This window comes from Seriola aureovittata, chromosome 5, assembly GCF_021018895.1.
Source record: "Seriola aureovittata isolate HTS-2021-v1 ecotype China chromosome 5, ASM2101889v1, whole genome shotgun sequence".
Taxonomy (NCBI): Eukaryota; Metazoa; Chordata; class Actinopteri; order Carangiformes; family Carangidae; genus Seriola; species Seriola aureovittata.
This window is the reverse complement of record NC_079368.1, coordinates 18,899,368-18,916,883: the sequence shown is the minus strand read 5'-3', so window position 1 is coordinate 18,916,883 and position 17,516 is coordinate 18,899,368. Positions and strand designations below refer to the sequence as shown.

The window sequence follows — 17,516 nt, the reverse complement described above, 5'->3', positions numbered from 1 at the left end:
CCTGTCTCCACATCCATATTAATGTGAACATAAAACTTTGAAATCAACTTCCGAAAATTCAGCAGTTGTACAAACAACAAAACCCATGACTCCTGATTGACAGTTCTTGGTGGTAACGCAGCAATAATCGCTAGAAGGCATCAACAAAGCCAGAGACGAGGAAAACAGGCAAACAAACAGCTGTTAACGATGCAGGACTTTAAATAAATAAATAGATTTTGCGAATGTTTTATGTGGAAGGAAATGCACAAAATGTTTATTTTAGACCTTAAGGATAAACACTGTCTTGGTGAGAGTCACTGAATGTAACTTCTGTTTGTTTACAAGCCGTTTCCGCAGAGCTTCTTTAATTTAACTTGACAACTGGAAAGCTCCTTTTCCACGGCTGCACATCCATCTTTATTAGCTGCTTTAAGAACAGAGACTGTAAATGTTCTCACAAAGTACGCAGCTGAACCAGTACAACCTTTATTTAATCAGGAAGTTTGACCGATATTAGAGCTGAAACTAATGTAGTGATAGTAAAAGGTTTCCACTAGAATTTCCCAAAACCCAAGACAATGCATTCAACCTTCTTGTTTTATATTAGCAACAAAATACTCCGTTTACAATCAGATATGAGGAAGAAAAGTGACAAACTGTCATGTTTAATGTTTGAATTTTTGCTTTGAAAATGACTATGATTAATTTTAATCAATTATCTAAATAGCTGCTGATTAATTTTCTCTTGAAAAACGACTAATTGTTGTAATCATTAAAAGTGATTAAGATCTCTTTTGAAATTAAATGGTAAAAAGTTCCTCAGTGCGATGAGAAGTTTTAAAGTTCTTTGTTGTTTATTCCATTTATATGATGCAAAGCGCTCGATTCAGTCCGTGCACGTTCAGTGTTTAGTCGTGATTTATCATGAGTTAGTTTTCAAACTGAGCTTGATTAAGAGTAGTTTAAAGTTTGAGAAGAAAAGTGACACACGGAGGCAGCTTCAGGAGAACTTTATAAATAAAATTGATAAGGTGTAGTTCTCTTCTTTTTGCCAATGAGGACCAGATAAGTTGATATTTATCTCCCACGATGAAACACAAAGCACATTGGTGAGTTGCGTCAAGCTGTTTTTAAAAGAGATGTGGATCTCAGTTATGGAATTAGTTACTTGATGTGGAAGAAAACAGGCTGACAAGAAAGATACTTATTTAACAAATTATTGGCTCTAGGCCCAAAGACGTGTGGCCACTGTTTGCATTTTTTAAAATAACAAACAGCTCAACGTGTTCAGAGGAGATGCGTTTGCTCAGTGGAGAGCAGTGGGCTGAAGACACACGGATTAAACCAAAATCAAAGATCTGTGTCCAGCTGAGATCTGAGGCTGGTTGCACAAAACACTTTAAGTGAAGGTTTTCTTTTAAGTCTGAGTTATCTGACATATCTGTTTCCTTAGAATTAAACGAGTTGCACAAAACACTTCCCTAAAATGTTCACTTAAGTATTTAAGTCAGTTAAATTGTTGTACAAAAGTCCTTAGAGACCAAAGCTCACTGTAGTGAAGTTCCCATCAAAACAACAGGAGGATGACCAGATTCCCAAAAGTGAGAACAGGTATCACAAGCTAATGCCAGCAAACAAACCGTCTCCATGGAAACAGTAGAAATATAGAGCTGTAAAATCTCTTTCACTGCTGTAAATTACCTTTAATATAGAGATTCTGTGTGACACCTTTAGTTAAACCCCCTCAGCTGAGGAGAAATGAAACCTTAAGTGTCGTACTTCAGTAGAAAACAACCTGCTGATTTCTGTGCGGTTTAGTAAGAAAAAAACTGGATACTGACATTGTAAATATAGATGTTGCACAAAGACTGAGTGAACTGATCACATATGACACATTTAAATTTACCAAGTACTTGGAGAGAAGCCTGGGAGAAGAGGAAAATACCCTTTTTTTGGGGGAGTATTTTGGACTTAAGGATTTTCTTTCGATGTAACCATGGTATTTCCAAGAATACATAAGTACTTATAATCTTTTTCTGCGCGTCTTTAGTGATAGTATATCACTAAAATGTGTGTTTGGTAAAGTAGCAGCGTCTTGTAATCCCATGTGGGATGGGACAGATTTGACATGACAGAAATAAGAATAACACTAAACTTGAAAGTGGATGAGCAGCACGAGAGTAGAGGATCGCTCCACATTACATAACATTTACTGTGCAGACCTTTATTTGCACACAGAGTTACGAGGCCCTGTAGCAAACACCATTTGTGTTGCAGTTTATGCTCACACTGTTTATGGTCATTCAGTATACAGAGTTCATCGCTGTAGGCGCCGTAGTCCCAGCGTCTCATCCTCGTCCCATCTGCCTTTTGATACTGTGAGTCACGCACTCCTGATGTAATGATATCCTTGACTTTTCTGTCATGAGATGGCATTTACTTTGAGTGTCTTCCCGTCCCAAAACAGAAAAGGTCATTGAAGCTTGTATAAAAACACGCAGACAGTGTGATGAATATAGTATTGTGTCCAATACAGGTGCCAGGGTTAAAGACAGATACAGGTGCTGTGAAAGCATCTCTCTTTAGACATATTTTCATAATTATAGGATGTTTGCAATACATTTATACATTTACTACTTGAATACTAATCTGTGTAGAAAAATAAGGGTGATAAAACCTGCAGTAACACAGTTCAGGGCTGTAAGTTATTATTGCTAATTATGTTATAAATTAAAGTTATAAATAGCAGCAGTCGAGCAGAATCTGACTTGTTGATGTTTTTGAGGCGCCTGTGTAGTGGTTAGAGCAGGAGTGTTGGGCGATAGCTGCGAGCTTTGTCCTTCCTGCCAGTTGAAGTTGTCCTGATCGACTCTCTCAGCCCGACTCGACAAGGTCAGGAGTTTTTTTTTTCCTCCTTCTTCTGAATTATTTATTTGGGCTCCAATGTGACAGTTTGGGGAAAGTGCGGCCATCTTGTCTGACAAATCAGGTTAGTCAGTAGCTGCTTTACACACTTTTCACACCCATCTAAATTCTTAATCATTACTTTATTATAACCTGAATTAATGACTATTTGTATCTGATTTCACCCGTTGGTATCTCCACTGCAACACCAAGCAGGTCTGCATCATACATGATGGGTGTACTCTGCTTCATTTTATCTTCCCCACAGTGTTGACAGGCTTTTAATCACTTCGTAATACAAGCTTGAGTAGGAAGCTTCACCTTGTTTAAGTAGTGAACATGAGACTCCTCTGTGCTGTGATTGTGTTAGCCTTGTGCCACTCTCTGAGAGAGATGGTGGGGGTCGTGGTGAGCAGGAGATGTGTTACTGAAAAGGAGGTGATAACTGATCAATCACAGTTCTGGGCCCCAACGAGGGATGTTTCACAGTTTTTATCCAGAACTTTTATCCACAGCTCAGGACAAACACATTGAATTTTCTAGTTAATGACGATGATTTTTATTCAATTGAGATGGATCTTTGCATTTGCATCTGGTTCATTTAGGGCTGCAGGAGATATAAACTGTCTACTTTTCAGAAATTGAGTTATTACGGTGCATAAAAAGGTTATTTTAAGTTAAGAAGTAACATAGAAAATAGCTGCTGAGTGAGACAGTCTCAGTCTTATCATTCTTGATGTCATGTTAGGCCTTAAAAAATATAGATAAACAAATAAAGGCCGATGTTTTAAAACCAGGAAATGTGTTTACAGTTAGCCTGTAACACCATTTTATTTTGAAGGAAACCACAGTGTTGCTCACCTGTTGAATGAAGAAGAGACACACTGTATGCAGTATTGGTGCATATCTGATGCAACCATGAATGATGAATGGATGATGAATCATCAAAGCAGATCAAATTGATTCTGGATTTTGTGAATCAAAATGAAGTCGTGTTGAGGGATCAGTGTTGATACCCAGCCCTGGTCACTGTGGCAGCTCCGTCATCCCAATGTGTAGTTACATTTAAGAAATAGTTTCCATTCCTTTCAGTGGAGACAGTCTGACGCAGCGGGGCCAGTCTCGAGCTTTAGCTGCCACACATTGTGATGTCATCCAGCAAGACCAAGACCATATTTCTGTTATTTAGCTTGATTTCCTCATGACGACAGACAAAATAGTTGCTGCCATGGTAACTTGTAAAGTCCCGTCTGAGTGTTACGACCTGCTGTGCTGTGTTGTGGAGTTTAGTAAGCTTTAAAACACTGTATTACTTGGTGGATCATGGTATTTTAAACAGCACGCTCCCACCAACACAGCCCCCAATATCCAAATCGCAGGAGCTGCAAATTTTTTTTTGATGAAGGGAAAATGTGTCGCAGCATTGTTGTGCATTGTTAGCACCATAAGCGTTGTGGTGCTACAGAGACGCTCTGACCTACAAATCATATTCTCCAGACGTACCAACACATGTGAATATGTTTGTTTGGTAAAAGACCCAAGAACAATCACATCGTCATTTAAAAAAAAAAAATGTTTTCTATGAAATTGAAAAGTAGAAACAGCCATTCCAACTGAAATCGCATATTGCACTCAAAATATCTGCAAAAATAGTTGCATTATGATTTTTCTTTTTGCATATCGTGCAGCCCTACAGGGGTATAAATCATAAAGCAAGGAAAATACGTTGTCATTAAAAGGGCAGCACTGAGCTCTACCTTCATATTACAGGGATCACAAACAGTTTCCCCTTCATTAGATCTAGTGATTTATTCTCAGTTGTGTGGTGCACGAGTGTTTTTATTCATGCCTAGAGTGATACTGAACTGCCGGGTGTTTGGGGTTAATGTAAACAGCTCAGCCAAAATAAGACCTTCACCAAAGCCTGGCCCATAGCCACTTTACTCTGTGAATATAAATGCAGTGAGTGATTTCTTCAGCCGTCCATCAGTCCTGGTGGTAACATAATCTGCCTCTGTGCAGCGTTTTTAAAGGAAACTCTTGTCTCTTTCTGTTTATCTCTTTCTCCTCACTGTCGATTTCGAACTGAACTTTCCCTCCTGAATTTCTCAGAGGTCATTTTAAAGTCCTCGTCCGTCTTCTCTGCTCTGCTCTGCTCATCTGCTTCTGCCCAGAAACAAAATCTCAACAGGAGGATGTAAGGAGTCGGGCACCAGCTTCACCTTCAAACCCTCTTTCCTCCAGAGAGCTTATATATCCGTGATATATTCACATCGAGATGACCTACGCTGCCTCTTGTTGACGCTCTCTACAGACAATAAACCTTCATCACACGGCGTTATCCTTCTCCCCTCCCCTTTAAATCTCCCTCACTGTTAATGCTCTTAATCTCTCTCTTTCTGCAGGATCAGTCAGACAAGAGCAAGAGCGATGATGAGTGAGAAGTGGATGCCAGGACGTGAGGATATAGTTTATAGCACTTATAAACAAAAGGACAATATCTTCCATTACTGTCGTTCATGTGCAAATTCAGTTTTTTTTTAAATTTTGCATCATTTGTCCTCTTTGTCTGTCTGTAGTGTTTGTACTGTCGTCCCTTCTCCCCCGGCTTGGAAATGTATTACTAATAATCAATAAGCTACAGCAATACCAATCTGCTTATATTCCTGTTTTTAAAACAATTTTTTAGTATATATTTTTTAACTCTGTGCTTTAACTAAGATTTAAATTCTGTATGAAAAAAGGAAAACAAAACAAACAAAAAAAAGATTTGGTCATGCCACAAGCGCTTTTGCTTTATTTGTACTTGCTTGCTTGCACTTTTAGAAAATGAAATCTTAATATCCAAATTTTAAAGATGTGTAATAAAAACAAATATATATATACAGTATATTTAGCCAAGGACATCCAAGTGAATTTTGGGAGCCACTGGTGATTAAAAAGAAAATGGCAATCAAGTTTTTAACTTTTTGATTTATTGTTTATTGCAGTGCCAAATATTGAAGCGTAGAGAAACTGATTGTTCGCCAAACCCCGCCCCCGATAAAAGATCGTCTAATCATAGCTCAGCAACGGTAGTTAGGTATGGCAAGCCTGTCAAACTTTAGATAAACAGCATTTAAGACAATGTGGAGGGTGATATATATATATATATATATATATATATATTTGCCTTTCCAAAACCAAAAACCATAGAGCAAAAGGTATAAGGAATAGATTACACCGTGTTTATCTGCTGTTACATACAGTAAGCTGCAAAGGTTAGCAGGTCCGGTTCTTTAGCTCACTTCCACAGTGGTAACTAGAGCTGAGACGATTATTCGATTGACAGAAAAATAGTCGGCAACTGTTATTATTAATATTCAAATATTCGAGACGATTCTAGGAACTAGATGATTTCACTATTTCTGGGTGTTTGGACTTTAAGACATCGTGTTTAGTTCTGTGAAGTATTGATGGGCATTTTTGACATTACATTACATTTACTCACTTGACAGACGCTTTTATCAAAAGTGACTTAAAAGTGAACAAGCACTTAAGCTTCAGTGTAGTAGGACTAAACGATTAATTCAAAAATAACCGGCAGATTAATCGTTAAGAAAATCAACATTAGTGTGTTAGTGTTCCTTCCAGTCATTGAGTTCATCGTTGACCACGTACATTAGTTTGAGGGGTGATTGGTTATCTTTAAAAAGCTCCAATCACGACGAGAACATCTACTGTGAATCTACTGTGAAGCTAATGGTGTCTTCTCTGGCTACTGTTAGCAGCTCTGTCCTGCTCTTCAGTGGATTTGGGGAAGCTTACTCACCAGCCAGTGTTACTCAGGAGTTATGTTTGCCAAACACACCGGTTAGTGCTTTTACTGTAGTAATTTTAGAGGTGAAAACATACTGTAAAATACATGTAAGAGTGTAAGCTAAAAACCAAACGGGTTACGTTACAACACATAAACAGTCCGGATGCTGACTTTTGTCTTTTAGAGCGATATCATGATGCAGCGATTTCTTGCCTAGTTTCAGTAGAACACTTAGAGGCAGTTACTTTCATTACCAATTAATCTGCAGTTTATTTCTTGGATTAATCAATGAATCGTCAATTAAAGTAAAAAAAAATGACAATCGCTGTCCAAGGTGACGTCTTCAAATGTCTCTTCAAATGTCACGTCAAGTGTTTCGTCCGTCAGTCGAAAACCCAACGATTGGTTCAGTTTGTCATTGCAGAATTTTTTCACTACATTTGTTTGATAAACAAGTGAAACGATTAATCGGTTTTTCTGTTGATCAACTAATTGTTTCAGCTCTACACCTGTTTCAATTGCTCTGAAATTCAAAAGCTTGTCAGACATAGCATCAACTAACTACGGGCTCAGCAAACGGTCCATAACAAAGACAACAGGATTGTGAGAGTTGAGACAATTATATCGAACATTTATGCGTCTTAGAGCCTTTATTATGACAAGATGTCAGTTGTTGCCCGATGGTTTTTAGATTAATTTGAGGTGGCCATGAATGCTTAATGCTTTTTGAATTGCTTTTATTAAGAAAACTGTAACCTTATATTATGTAAGTGGCGCATCATGTAGATAGTTCCACGTGTTTCATGTATCTGCTTCTAATTCTTCCAAGTTGTTGTGACTCAGCAGAAGCTTTGAACTCAATAATTTTCTCGCGCAGAAAGGTGCGTTCAGGTATTGGGGTTTTTTTTGAGAAAGAGGCCTTAAGAGCAACATCTCATGGTGGGCAGCAGATTCACAGGGAAACACCTTGTTTTGTTGAATAAAACCAGCATCTTATTGTAGCAGTAACTGTAGCTCTTTAAAGCGTCTGAAAACGTTACACAATGCGGTCCGTTGCAGCAAACAGATTGTAAAGAACCAAGTCTCAGCTGGATTTTTTGCAGTTTATAAAAATGGTTGACAAATATTTCAAAGAAAACAGTATTATGGGTTTAAAACTCTTGTTTGAATGACATTGAATATAACAGTATATTTTAAACGATGTCTTGATTTATACATTTGGATTGACGTGTTTGTGTTGCTTGTCATTTTATTGGTTTATATGTTGTTTGTAGCATGAACTCTTTTGGCAATATACTGTGTACATGCAGATACATCATTTTATGTGCTTGCCAACTCTCCATAAGTGTGACTTACTCTTTGCTTTCTTTGCACAGTGTCTTTGTGGTTGTATCTCATAGCCCAGGGCAAATAAAATCTCACAGATTTTCAGCACAAAAAAAATGTCTTATTTATTCATTGATCTATTTTTGCTGGAAACCATTTTTACAATATTGAAGTTTGTGAATATGTAAGAGGATTTGTGATGCACACTTACTGTACATTTAAAATGGAAAGTCCTCAGAGTCCTGAATTTAATTTAGCGTTTCAGTTAGAAAACTGCAGTGGTGGAATGTAACACATAAGAACATTTACATAAAATCAGTACTTATGTAAGAATTTGAACCACTTGTGCTTTACTTTAGGTTTTTTTTAATTCCACTTCACAACATTTCAGAGGAAAATATTGAACTTTTTGCCCCACTACAGTAATTTTGGACAAATTTAGTTAATATATTTTTTTTCCTACATATAAACAGTTAAGATATGATGATTTGTTATTGATTGAACTACACCTGGCATCAACATGCGTCTCAGGTGATCCAAGTGGACAGCTCTATGTATGATTAGATATATATACTTTAATATTAATATTTATTATCAGTTTACTAAGATGCATCTCGAGATATTGTGATTGGATCCCACATCCTTGCTCTATACATACGTATTCCCAAATTTCTGTTTGCAAATACCCAATACATTGTTTTCACAACATTGTCTTCACGTCCACACTGCTAAAAGAATGTGGCCACATGTGGTCCAGTGGTCAGAGTGACTCGTTTTCAAACGCTTCCTCAATGCGTTCACACCTGTACTTGTGATCTTGTGAAGCTGTCCACTTGTGATCAGCCAAGATGACGCTGGGTAATTATGAGGAAACTTTTTGAGAATTTTTCAAACCAAACAATCATGTAGTTGAGAAAGTTATCAGCAGACTGCGTCTCCTGTGCATAGTTTAAAAAACAGTTAAACCTCAACTACAGAAATAAAATACTGCTTAGAAATGATTGCAATAAGTAACGTGAGTAATAATCCAATGATGTATTATTGTTTAACAGTCACTTAACAATTTCTGCATAATGAGTAATTTCACTTTTTATACTTTTGATACATTCGAGATTATAATAAAACTTGCTATTTTTAATGCAGAACTTTTCCTTATTGTGGAGTGTTTTTACATCATTAGTAAAGGATCTGAACACTGTGCTACTGCTGCTGCCTTTTAATAGAGTTAGAAACAGGACATCAAAAAATATATAAATTAAATTCATTAATGGTCTTGAATACACTTAAATATAACCTGTAACGTTTCAGGTTGCTGGACTTGATGCAACAATGGTTGCTCTCGTTTTCTGTAACTGTTCTCCAGGGATGCTCTTTGTGTTATTGTACCTGCTAACTGCCATTTAAAAGTCTTAAAAGTCTCACATCTAAACTGATAAAACTTACAGACTTCCTCTCTCAGGTCACTCTACTCCAGGGTTTCTGCAGCGTTCACCAATTAAATTTAATACTGCACAGAATACAATTTAACACCTGTTACCAACCATGCTGTTCAAACTATGTTAGTATGATGGACAGTCAGTCACAATTAAATATGTATTTATTCATTTATCCCCATCTACATTATGAGCCTCCAACCTACTGTCGCAGCAGTAACTGTGTAATTGTGTTTGCTGCAGGTCTGATGGTGCGAAGTGAAATTACACAAGAAAAGATTGACCAGCCTCCAGCAGAACAATCCAGTGTCACCGCAATCTGTCTTTTAGTTTACAGGTGTATAATGTCTCCTGACAGAGAAGCAGCGAAGAGAGAATTGAAGACTTTTGTACCAGACACCCACATTTTCGTAAACAAGCAACGACGTGGCGTCGCAGTGAGGTCAAATCTGACATTTTTTGGTAAATCTCTTGAGGATGAAAGAACAGCAAACATGTCTCCTCTTTATTCATTTGCCCAGTTTTACAGTCTGGTGTGTAATGAGCACAGATATATTTTAATTTGTTTTGACTCATTTCTTTTTTCTCCTGACCTGAGGAGAGTGTTTTTGAACATTTCTGTAGACACAGTGTTGAGGAGTTGAAAGCTGGTGTTGCCTTGAGACCCACTCTGAACTTCTATTGAGGACTCAAAATGCATCCTATTAAATCTACTAAATTACTTACAGCCATCACTTATTTCACTGACTATATTTAACATGAATCAGGTTCGACAGGATCAAATTTCTTGGCAAAGCGAGACCCTGTTTTGAAGATGAAAATATTTTACTCCTGTAGTTTAGATCCAAAAACACAAGTGGTTTTGTCTGCAGCATTTCATGTCAAGTCTGTAACTGCCACAGCCTCTTGGAGGGTTTAAGACTCTCCATCGCCAACACATCATCACAAATCACACGCATGGATCCCAGCCACCCAAGGTCTGAAGCCATGCTCCAGGTACTTCTCATCATATTTCCTGCCTTTGGCTTTTTAAGTGTCAGCATCTTGGGATTTCATGCTCCTACCGATTAAAAAATCGCTCCCTATCTCTGCAGACCAACTCCACTGGTGAAGTAACCTGTGTCATCAGGGGTTAGTCTCAGGAGTCAATGTATTTTCATCAAGCGGCCTATAGGTGGTGCCAGTATGCCGGTGTTTCATAAACTCATTCAAAGAACATAAGGGTGGGAAACAAGTAATTAAAATTTTAATTTCTCCTTTACGGTAATTACAATTTTAACCAGAAGTCATTTACCAAAGTCGAAGCAAACACCGCGGAGATTGATTTCTCAGAAATGAATTTGAAATTTCATTTCAATCTCATTTATTCTTACTTACTTTTCAGGAGTTTGAGGCGTCTACACACCTGTCTAAACCACTGCTGTGGTGTGTCTGCTCTGCTGACGGGTTCATACTGTCTGTTAATGGCATCATGGCTGCATTGTGCAACTCAGTCACACAAGGACAGAGGAAGGACCGTCATACTGTACAGCTGTCTGGACCCTCACACTCCGCAGCACATCAAAACAGCTTTCCTTTTTGTATTCCTGCCATTTTAAACAGAGCTTCACTAAGCCAATTCCCCCTGAAGAATGACCATACATCGCCCCCTTTTTATCTGCCTCTTTGAAGTGCCGAGCTGTTGGGATAGATTTGAGCCCAGGAAGAGAGGGGCAAATTGGATGTTAATCCTTGTCTGAGTGCCAGAGATGTCAGCTGGAAAAAGTCAGGTGCCAGTGTGATTTCTGCTATTCCTCTGTAGCTTTTGTCCGGGGCTCACACCATCATCACATTCTCCAAGCAGCAGATGCAGGTCCTTCCAACCCCAAACTGATTCAGGGAATTTTCCTTCCTAATGACTCATGAATGGTGATCTGAAAGGGCCAGGTGCTCTCTATTATTAGAGAGCCCAGTTTGTCTGGTGTTGTAACCCGACCGCATTCAAAAGGCGGGAAATGGGCCCTATCGATGCTAACTCTTGCACAACTTAAAAGGAAGAGCGGGAAAATGCTTTGTCTCCCTTTGGATTCCGGGGTTCACTATCAGTTTAACGCATGAAAAGGCTCATTTTTCTTTGCAGCCCGGTAAGGTTTTGAGTCCGTGTAAGCTCACCGACATGAAGACAATGAGGGTTTCAGGTGCAAACAGTACATACAGGCCAATGTCATGTGTACCTGGTTTATCAAAGATTACATAAGGGCTGCAAAAACAATTACACTCATCATTGGTTGAGCTGTTGATTATTTCTTGTCATTAAAATGTCACAAAATGATAAAAAACTCTCCGTCACAAGTTTCCAAAGCCCTAGGTGACATCTTCAAATTGCTTGTTATGTCAACACAACAGTCCAAATGTCAAATTATTAAATCTCCCATTTTACAAGCTGGAAACACCAAATGTTTCCTCGATGAATAACATAATCGATCTAAATTATATATGAATAATGATATCAAGATCAAATTTTCTTTCTACTGAAGGCAGATCAACAGGGTTTAATACACAAATATCTTTCATATCATTAGGATGCAAACTAACAATTATTTTCATTATCAATTAAACTGTTTGTTGTTCCTAATAAATTGCTTAAAAGAGAGACAGTTTACAACACAATACAAACAAAGAGCAGAAAACACACATTTTAGAAGCTGGAAAATATTTGGCATTTTTGTTTGATAAATGACGATTAATTGATTATCAAAATAAATGGCTATTCATTTTCAAATGATTAACTAATTAATTAATTGACTAAACATTTCAGCTCTTGACAGATCAGTTTTTTATTTTTTAACAGTTTCTCTTACAGGTTTCGGTGCAAAATGGAGAGACATGCGTCCTCTGTTGCTCTACCCTTAAGTAGAGTCCCCTGCTGTATGACAAAAATACAAATCACAGCCCCATGGTTAATGGCTTACATGGAAGACGAAGAGACCATCAACATGTTCATGTATTAAAGTTTCAGGACTGTATCTGTTGTGATGCTATTGTGGTGATATCTGTCCAGACATATTTCACACCTTTTCATGATGACTCACGCTCTCATACAGACTCACAAGGTGAAAATAATACCTGTAACCTGTCACACTGATGCAGCTGGTAAATGTAACAACCACTGAAAGTAATTATCTGTCTGATGTTTAACAAACAAATTATTTTGACCTTAATCCAGGTCCTTTGAAAATCCAGTATTGCTAGATATCGAATATCACACACCTTCTTTTCAATAGCTAATTTATCCAAATTATTGGACGATGCCAACCCCTGACAGTGACTTGAAATGATAAGCTAGAAAGGAGATGTCTCACTTTGTTGGATTTGCTGTAACAAAAGAAACATTCAGTTTGGCCATGATACAGATCTTTAGGATTGGCTCAGGACATCTCTACTATGTTCTTCTTAGTTTAGCATGTTACCATGCTATCATTTGTATAAGTATTTGACAAATTGAAATTTTAACCTGATAATGCCACTGTTTCACTTAAGTGAAAATATATCAATATGCATCAAAACCTGAACTTGAACATGAATTTATATTGTAAGCAAGAAAAGAAAATTGCTTTTTCCCTTTATCAACACACTTGCCATGACTTTACAATGAGTTACCTCAGTGGCCTTCAATGGCTGAAATCCAGTCCTCCAGTATGATTCACTCCCCCTGTTTTACATGAGTGGTCAGCAGTTACAGGTAGAGGAAAAGCTGTAAAGATTCAGGTTGCTCTGAACTGGAAGAATCATCTTTCCTGAAATAAGGTAAAAAACAGAAAACAGATAATAAGAAAATAGTGATTTTCACGCTGCTCTGAAAATTACATATTAAAAAATGATATATATGTTTGGCTTAATATCATGTATTCAAGTTGTCATGTATTTATTTGTAAAATAGTTTGTAAATTTGTTCAAATGATTTAGTATGTGTTTCGTTGTGAACTAAATAATGCATTTATGAAAACAAGATAAATTGCCCACATTCACGTTTGTCAATGTTTTTTTTTTTTTTTTGGGATGAAGTTTACAACACATATAACAGCTTAAACATCGGTACCCAAGCCAACAGTTTGTATTTCCTTGCAAAATATAATACAAAAAAGGTTGTATGAGTAAAAATGTATTTAGAAACATACTTACCTAATAAGGATGGGTCATTGCTCTTTATGAATGGAGTAATTTAGTGGCCTCTCCCTCCAATAAAAAAATCCTCCAAAACATTTTAGAAGATGGTTCTTTTGTTTGAGTTGTTTTCGATTAAATAAAAGCCGTGAAATGATTTCAAATGAACTCATAATCGCTTTAAACCGTCACCATCACGATGAATAAACTCGTCTACGTAAGCAACGTTGATAAGCGAAGCATCATTAAATACGCACCTCAACGAATCAGCATAATGGTCGTCCAATCAGATTTGTCATTGATATTCTTAAGACCTGCCCCTTCACCAGTCAGCCCCTGGTCTCAGCTAAGACTTATTCTATTGGTTGAAAATATTGTCAGTCATGCGCCAACGGCTGTTTGTGCGTTCTGATTGGCCACTTTAATTTGAAAATTAAACGGTCAAAAAGACAGGAACGGAATTTTGCATGACAGACGTTACAAACGAAGGTATGATTGTAAATTTATTCCATATTTAATGGGTTTAACCGTGATATTGTTACATTTTCTGAGACATTTTAAAAGTCTTTGACAACATTGAGTATGTCAGACTTAGTGGCCATTGGCAGTGGCATATTTTATTTTATTACAAATCCCCAAAAATACTTTGTGTACCTGTAGCTAGCTAGCTTATGACGTGGTGGCAATTTTGAGACTTTGGATGATGGTTTTCTTTAATGTTATCCTTGTTTCATATATTTACACAAACTAGAGCTAGCATAGTTGGTTTTTAAGCTGGTATACAGTATGGTACAGCTGTTTCTGATTGTAGGAAATAATAACAGACAACGAGTTTCCCTTTGGCTATAATATACACTACTGTTCTGAAATGAGTTAGAACCATTGTATTATAATTAATTATTTTCTTCTTCGTGCTCCTATCCTTGCATAACAGCAGGTCGGATGAACGGTGATGCAGTGGTTACTACTGTTGCTCAACAGCAAGAGGGTTGGTCCTGAACCTGCCGGCTGGCTGGGGCCTTTCTGTGTGGAGTTTGCATATGCTCCTTGTCCCTGCATGGGTTTTCTCCAGGTACCCTGGCTTCCTCCCAAAGACATGCAAGTAAGGTTAAACAGCATCTCTAAATTGCTAATTGCTCTAAAGTGAATGTGAACAATATCAATTCAGTTATTTTTCTCCAAGATATTCCAGTGATTTTCCAGTTAGGCTATACTCTCTGAACAATGCCAAAAATGTTTGCATCAGCTGGGCCAAGCATTACCTGTTATTATAGATTGTATATTATATAGTTAATGTTAATATATCTTGGAACAATAGCAACTTGTATCCTTTAAAAGAAGCTTTTTATTTTCAGTACAAACTCCTCCACACTTGTCTACACCACCATTATTTAATACTTGACAGCCTCCAGAACAAGTACCCTATTTTTCACTTTCCTTTCATTAGGTGGAAAGTTTAAACCAACTCCATCTGATTTTTTGACCCCGACTGCAAATCCTTTTCTATGTTTTGAACTTAGATAACCTTCTAATAAAATGGACTGTGTGTGGGTAGTGATAAATTCATCTGACAGCGCTTGTGTGTCTCAGAATCGATGAACACCAAAGGTGAAGACGGCAGGTGCTCTGCTGGTTCACTAAGGTCTGCGGAACAAAATCTGTCGACTCACAGCTGTGAGATATTTGCCAAATAGAAACTTTTCAGTGGAATGATTTACATAGCTCTGAAAGTTAAGTGTTATTAACTTGTTAAATTTGTTTGTTTAGAAAAAAATGTAAAGCATTAAATTAAAATGTAAGCATTCTAGTTAAACATGCAGTCTGAGGAATCAGCCGAGGAAGTAGACAGAGATAAGTAGCCTATTTTGGTTCTCCCCAGCTGGTACAACTTACAATTGCACTGGCTCACATTCCTATTGTGTCAAAAGCAGATAAGCTGCTTGCTGCAGTGTTGAATTAGTTTCCTATTATCATAATTATTGTTAATGAATTGATCTGTCATGTTGTCTGAACTTGTGCATTAGTCACAGATGTGAGTTATTCTGTTTTTCCATAATTAAATCAGTCAGTCAGTCCAAGTTTATTTTTATTGGCCATTTGATTGAGGCATTTAATGATACTAAAGACACACACACACACACACACCTGTGATGAAGAGCAGATGTACCAAAGTTGAGCCAAACTATCCAGTTGTCCATCAAACCTGCAGAAACACTCCTGTGGGCTCTGGATCCCCATCAGTGTCAGAGTTTTATTTTCACAAATATTTTTTAGAGGCAGAGCTGCCCTTCTGACATATCTAATTTCATGGTTTGATGTAAACAGCAATGGACAGGCCGAGTTGTTTTTTCACTCTTAAGTGCATAGCACTGAGGTTCAGAAAAAAGGTAGCAGGTAAAGAGAACAGGAAGCTACTGTTGTAAACCCCTTAACATCCAGGTCACTCCTTTTGGGTCCCCTTAAGTAGATTTATGTTTGGAAAAAATAATCTTATGCCACACTGTCTATGTGAGTTTCAACCATTTGTTTTGATTTTTAATGCCATATTTCAAGTAGACTGTCAGTTTCTCTGCAGACCACGACTTCCCAGCTACCTTGATTTGTCCTGTTTGTTATGATGGATGATGTTACTGTGTGTAGACTAAATACTTTGTTCAACTTCTACTGAATGGATTCCTTGGCTTTTGTGTGGAGTCACACTAATAATCAAACCCTTTTATAGTTTTTACAGCTTTTCCTTAAGGCATTTTGACAGACAGTTATATTTGGTGTATCTGGGAACTTAAGGAAACTTTTGGGCAATAAGGTTAAAAACGTTGAATTTGGTGGTCTTGCTCTTAACTAAACAAAACTTGGAACAGCAAACATGATGCCTAAATTGAACGCATTATACTTTAATTGAATTATCAGTACTTTTAATCACACTGTGATAAGTTTGGTGTCTGATCTTTCACAAATATGACATTCTTCTGCTCTAGATATGCACATTAGCATGTTTCAGTACACCTGTCTGTCCTGTATTGCGGCTTCTGTCTCGGGTTTGGAATTATCGTTACAGAAATAAAAACACAGTGAATGTTTGCCAAAATGCACCTTGGGAGCTGTAGTTAATTTCCCCCCCAGAAGTTGTACACAGTACCTGTTTGGCGAATTTTAAATTTTTTATCAAAGAACAAGATATTTTCTAACGCAGTTGTTAATCCAAGTGTAGATGTGCTACAACTGTGTAGCACTGTTTATGAGAAAAATGAATTGGACCAGAGGTGTCCAAATTAGCTCTCTGTGCAACTCTGTACCTTTTGCATTTCACAAAATTACCTGAAATCTCTGGGAAAACAAGTTGGATCCGGAAAACATTGCTACTCAGTCTCATAGTGAAAATGCCCTCAGCTGTAACATGTGAAAAAGTCAGTTTCTCTGGCACAGTTTTGTATGAACTCTCCTCAACACTTTCAGGGCATCCCTTGTGGAGTATGTGTTTCCAAAATAAAAGAGAAACTCACTTAGGGTCAGATGTTGTGTTGAGTGGGACTGACAGAAAAAGGACAAGGGAGGATGAAAGACTTTTAGAGAATCGTGTCATTATATTTCTTTGTAAGGTGAAGTGGATGAGAGACTTGTTGGTACCCGACTGCTGGGAAAAGCTACAGACTCTGTGGTCAAGTGAAGTTTAATGACACCCAAACTAAAACGTGAGAGGTCTCGGCTGCAGGAGTGATACAGAGAAGCAGTCCTCTGCTGGCCTGTGTGTCTCTCTGGTGCCGCAATTGACAGGGAGAGAAATCTGATATTTAACATGACCACCAGAAAGGACTCCTATGCCTCCCCCTTTCTTCTTTTTGACAAGCCACTGGAGCAGTAATGTACATGAGGCTTCACATAGGGACATGTGTCAACGTTCAGCAGGGGTCTGAGAGTGTGAAAGCTGC

At 37.7% G+C, this 17,516-nt stretch overlaps 1 protein-coding gene and 1 long non-coding RNA gene across 2 annotated transcripts in view; one reads left to right on the top strand and one right to left on the bottom strand.

Moving 5' to 3' along the window:
- smarca2 (SWI/SNF related, matrix associated, actin dependent regulator of chromatin, subfamily a, member 2) overlaps positions 1–8,128 on the top strand; it is a 47,881-nt gene extending 39,753 nt beyond the window's left edge. The window contains exon 34 of the mRNA XM_056375603.1: positions 5,292–8,128. Coding sequence (XP_056231578.1) covers positions 5,292–5,327 — 36 coding nt within the window. The 3' untranslated portion in view covers positions 5,328–8,128. The remainder of the gene's footprint in view (positions 1–5,291) is intronic.
- A 4,114-nt stretch (positions 8,129–12,242) lies between these two features.
- On the bottom strand, positions 12,243–13,869 carry LOC130169891 (uncharacterized). Its single transcript, XR_008827901.1, has 3 exons — positions 13,606–13,869; positions 13,084–13,220; positions 12,243–12,349 (listed from the first exon to the last, which is right to left on the bottom strand). It is a non-coding gene; the product is annotated as an uncharacterized LOC130169891 (long non-coding RNA).
- Between the last annotated feature and the right edge of the window lie 3,647 nt (positions 13,870–17,516).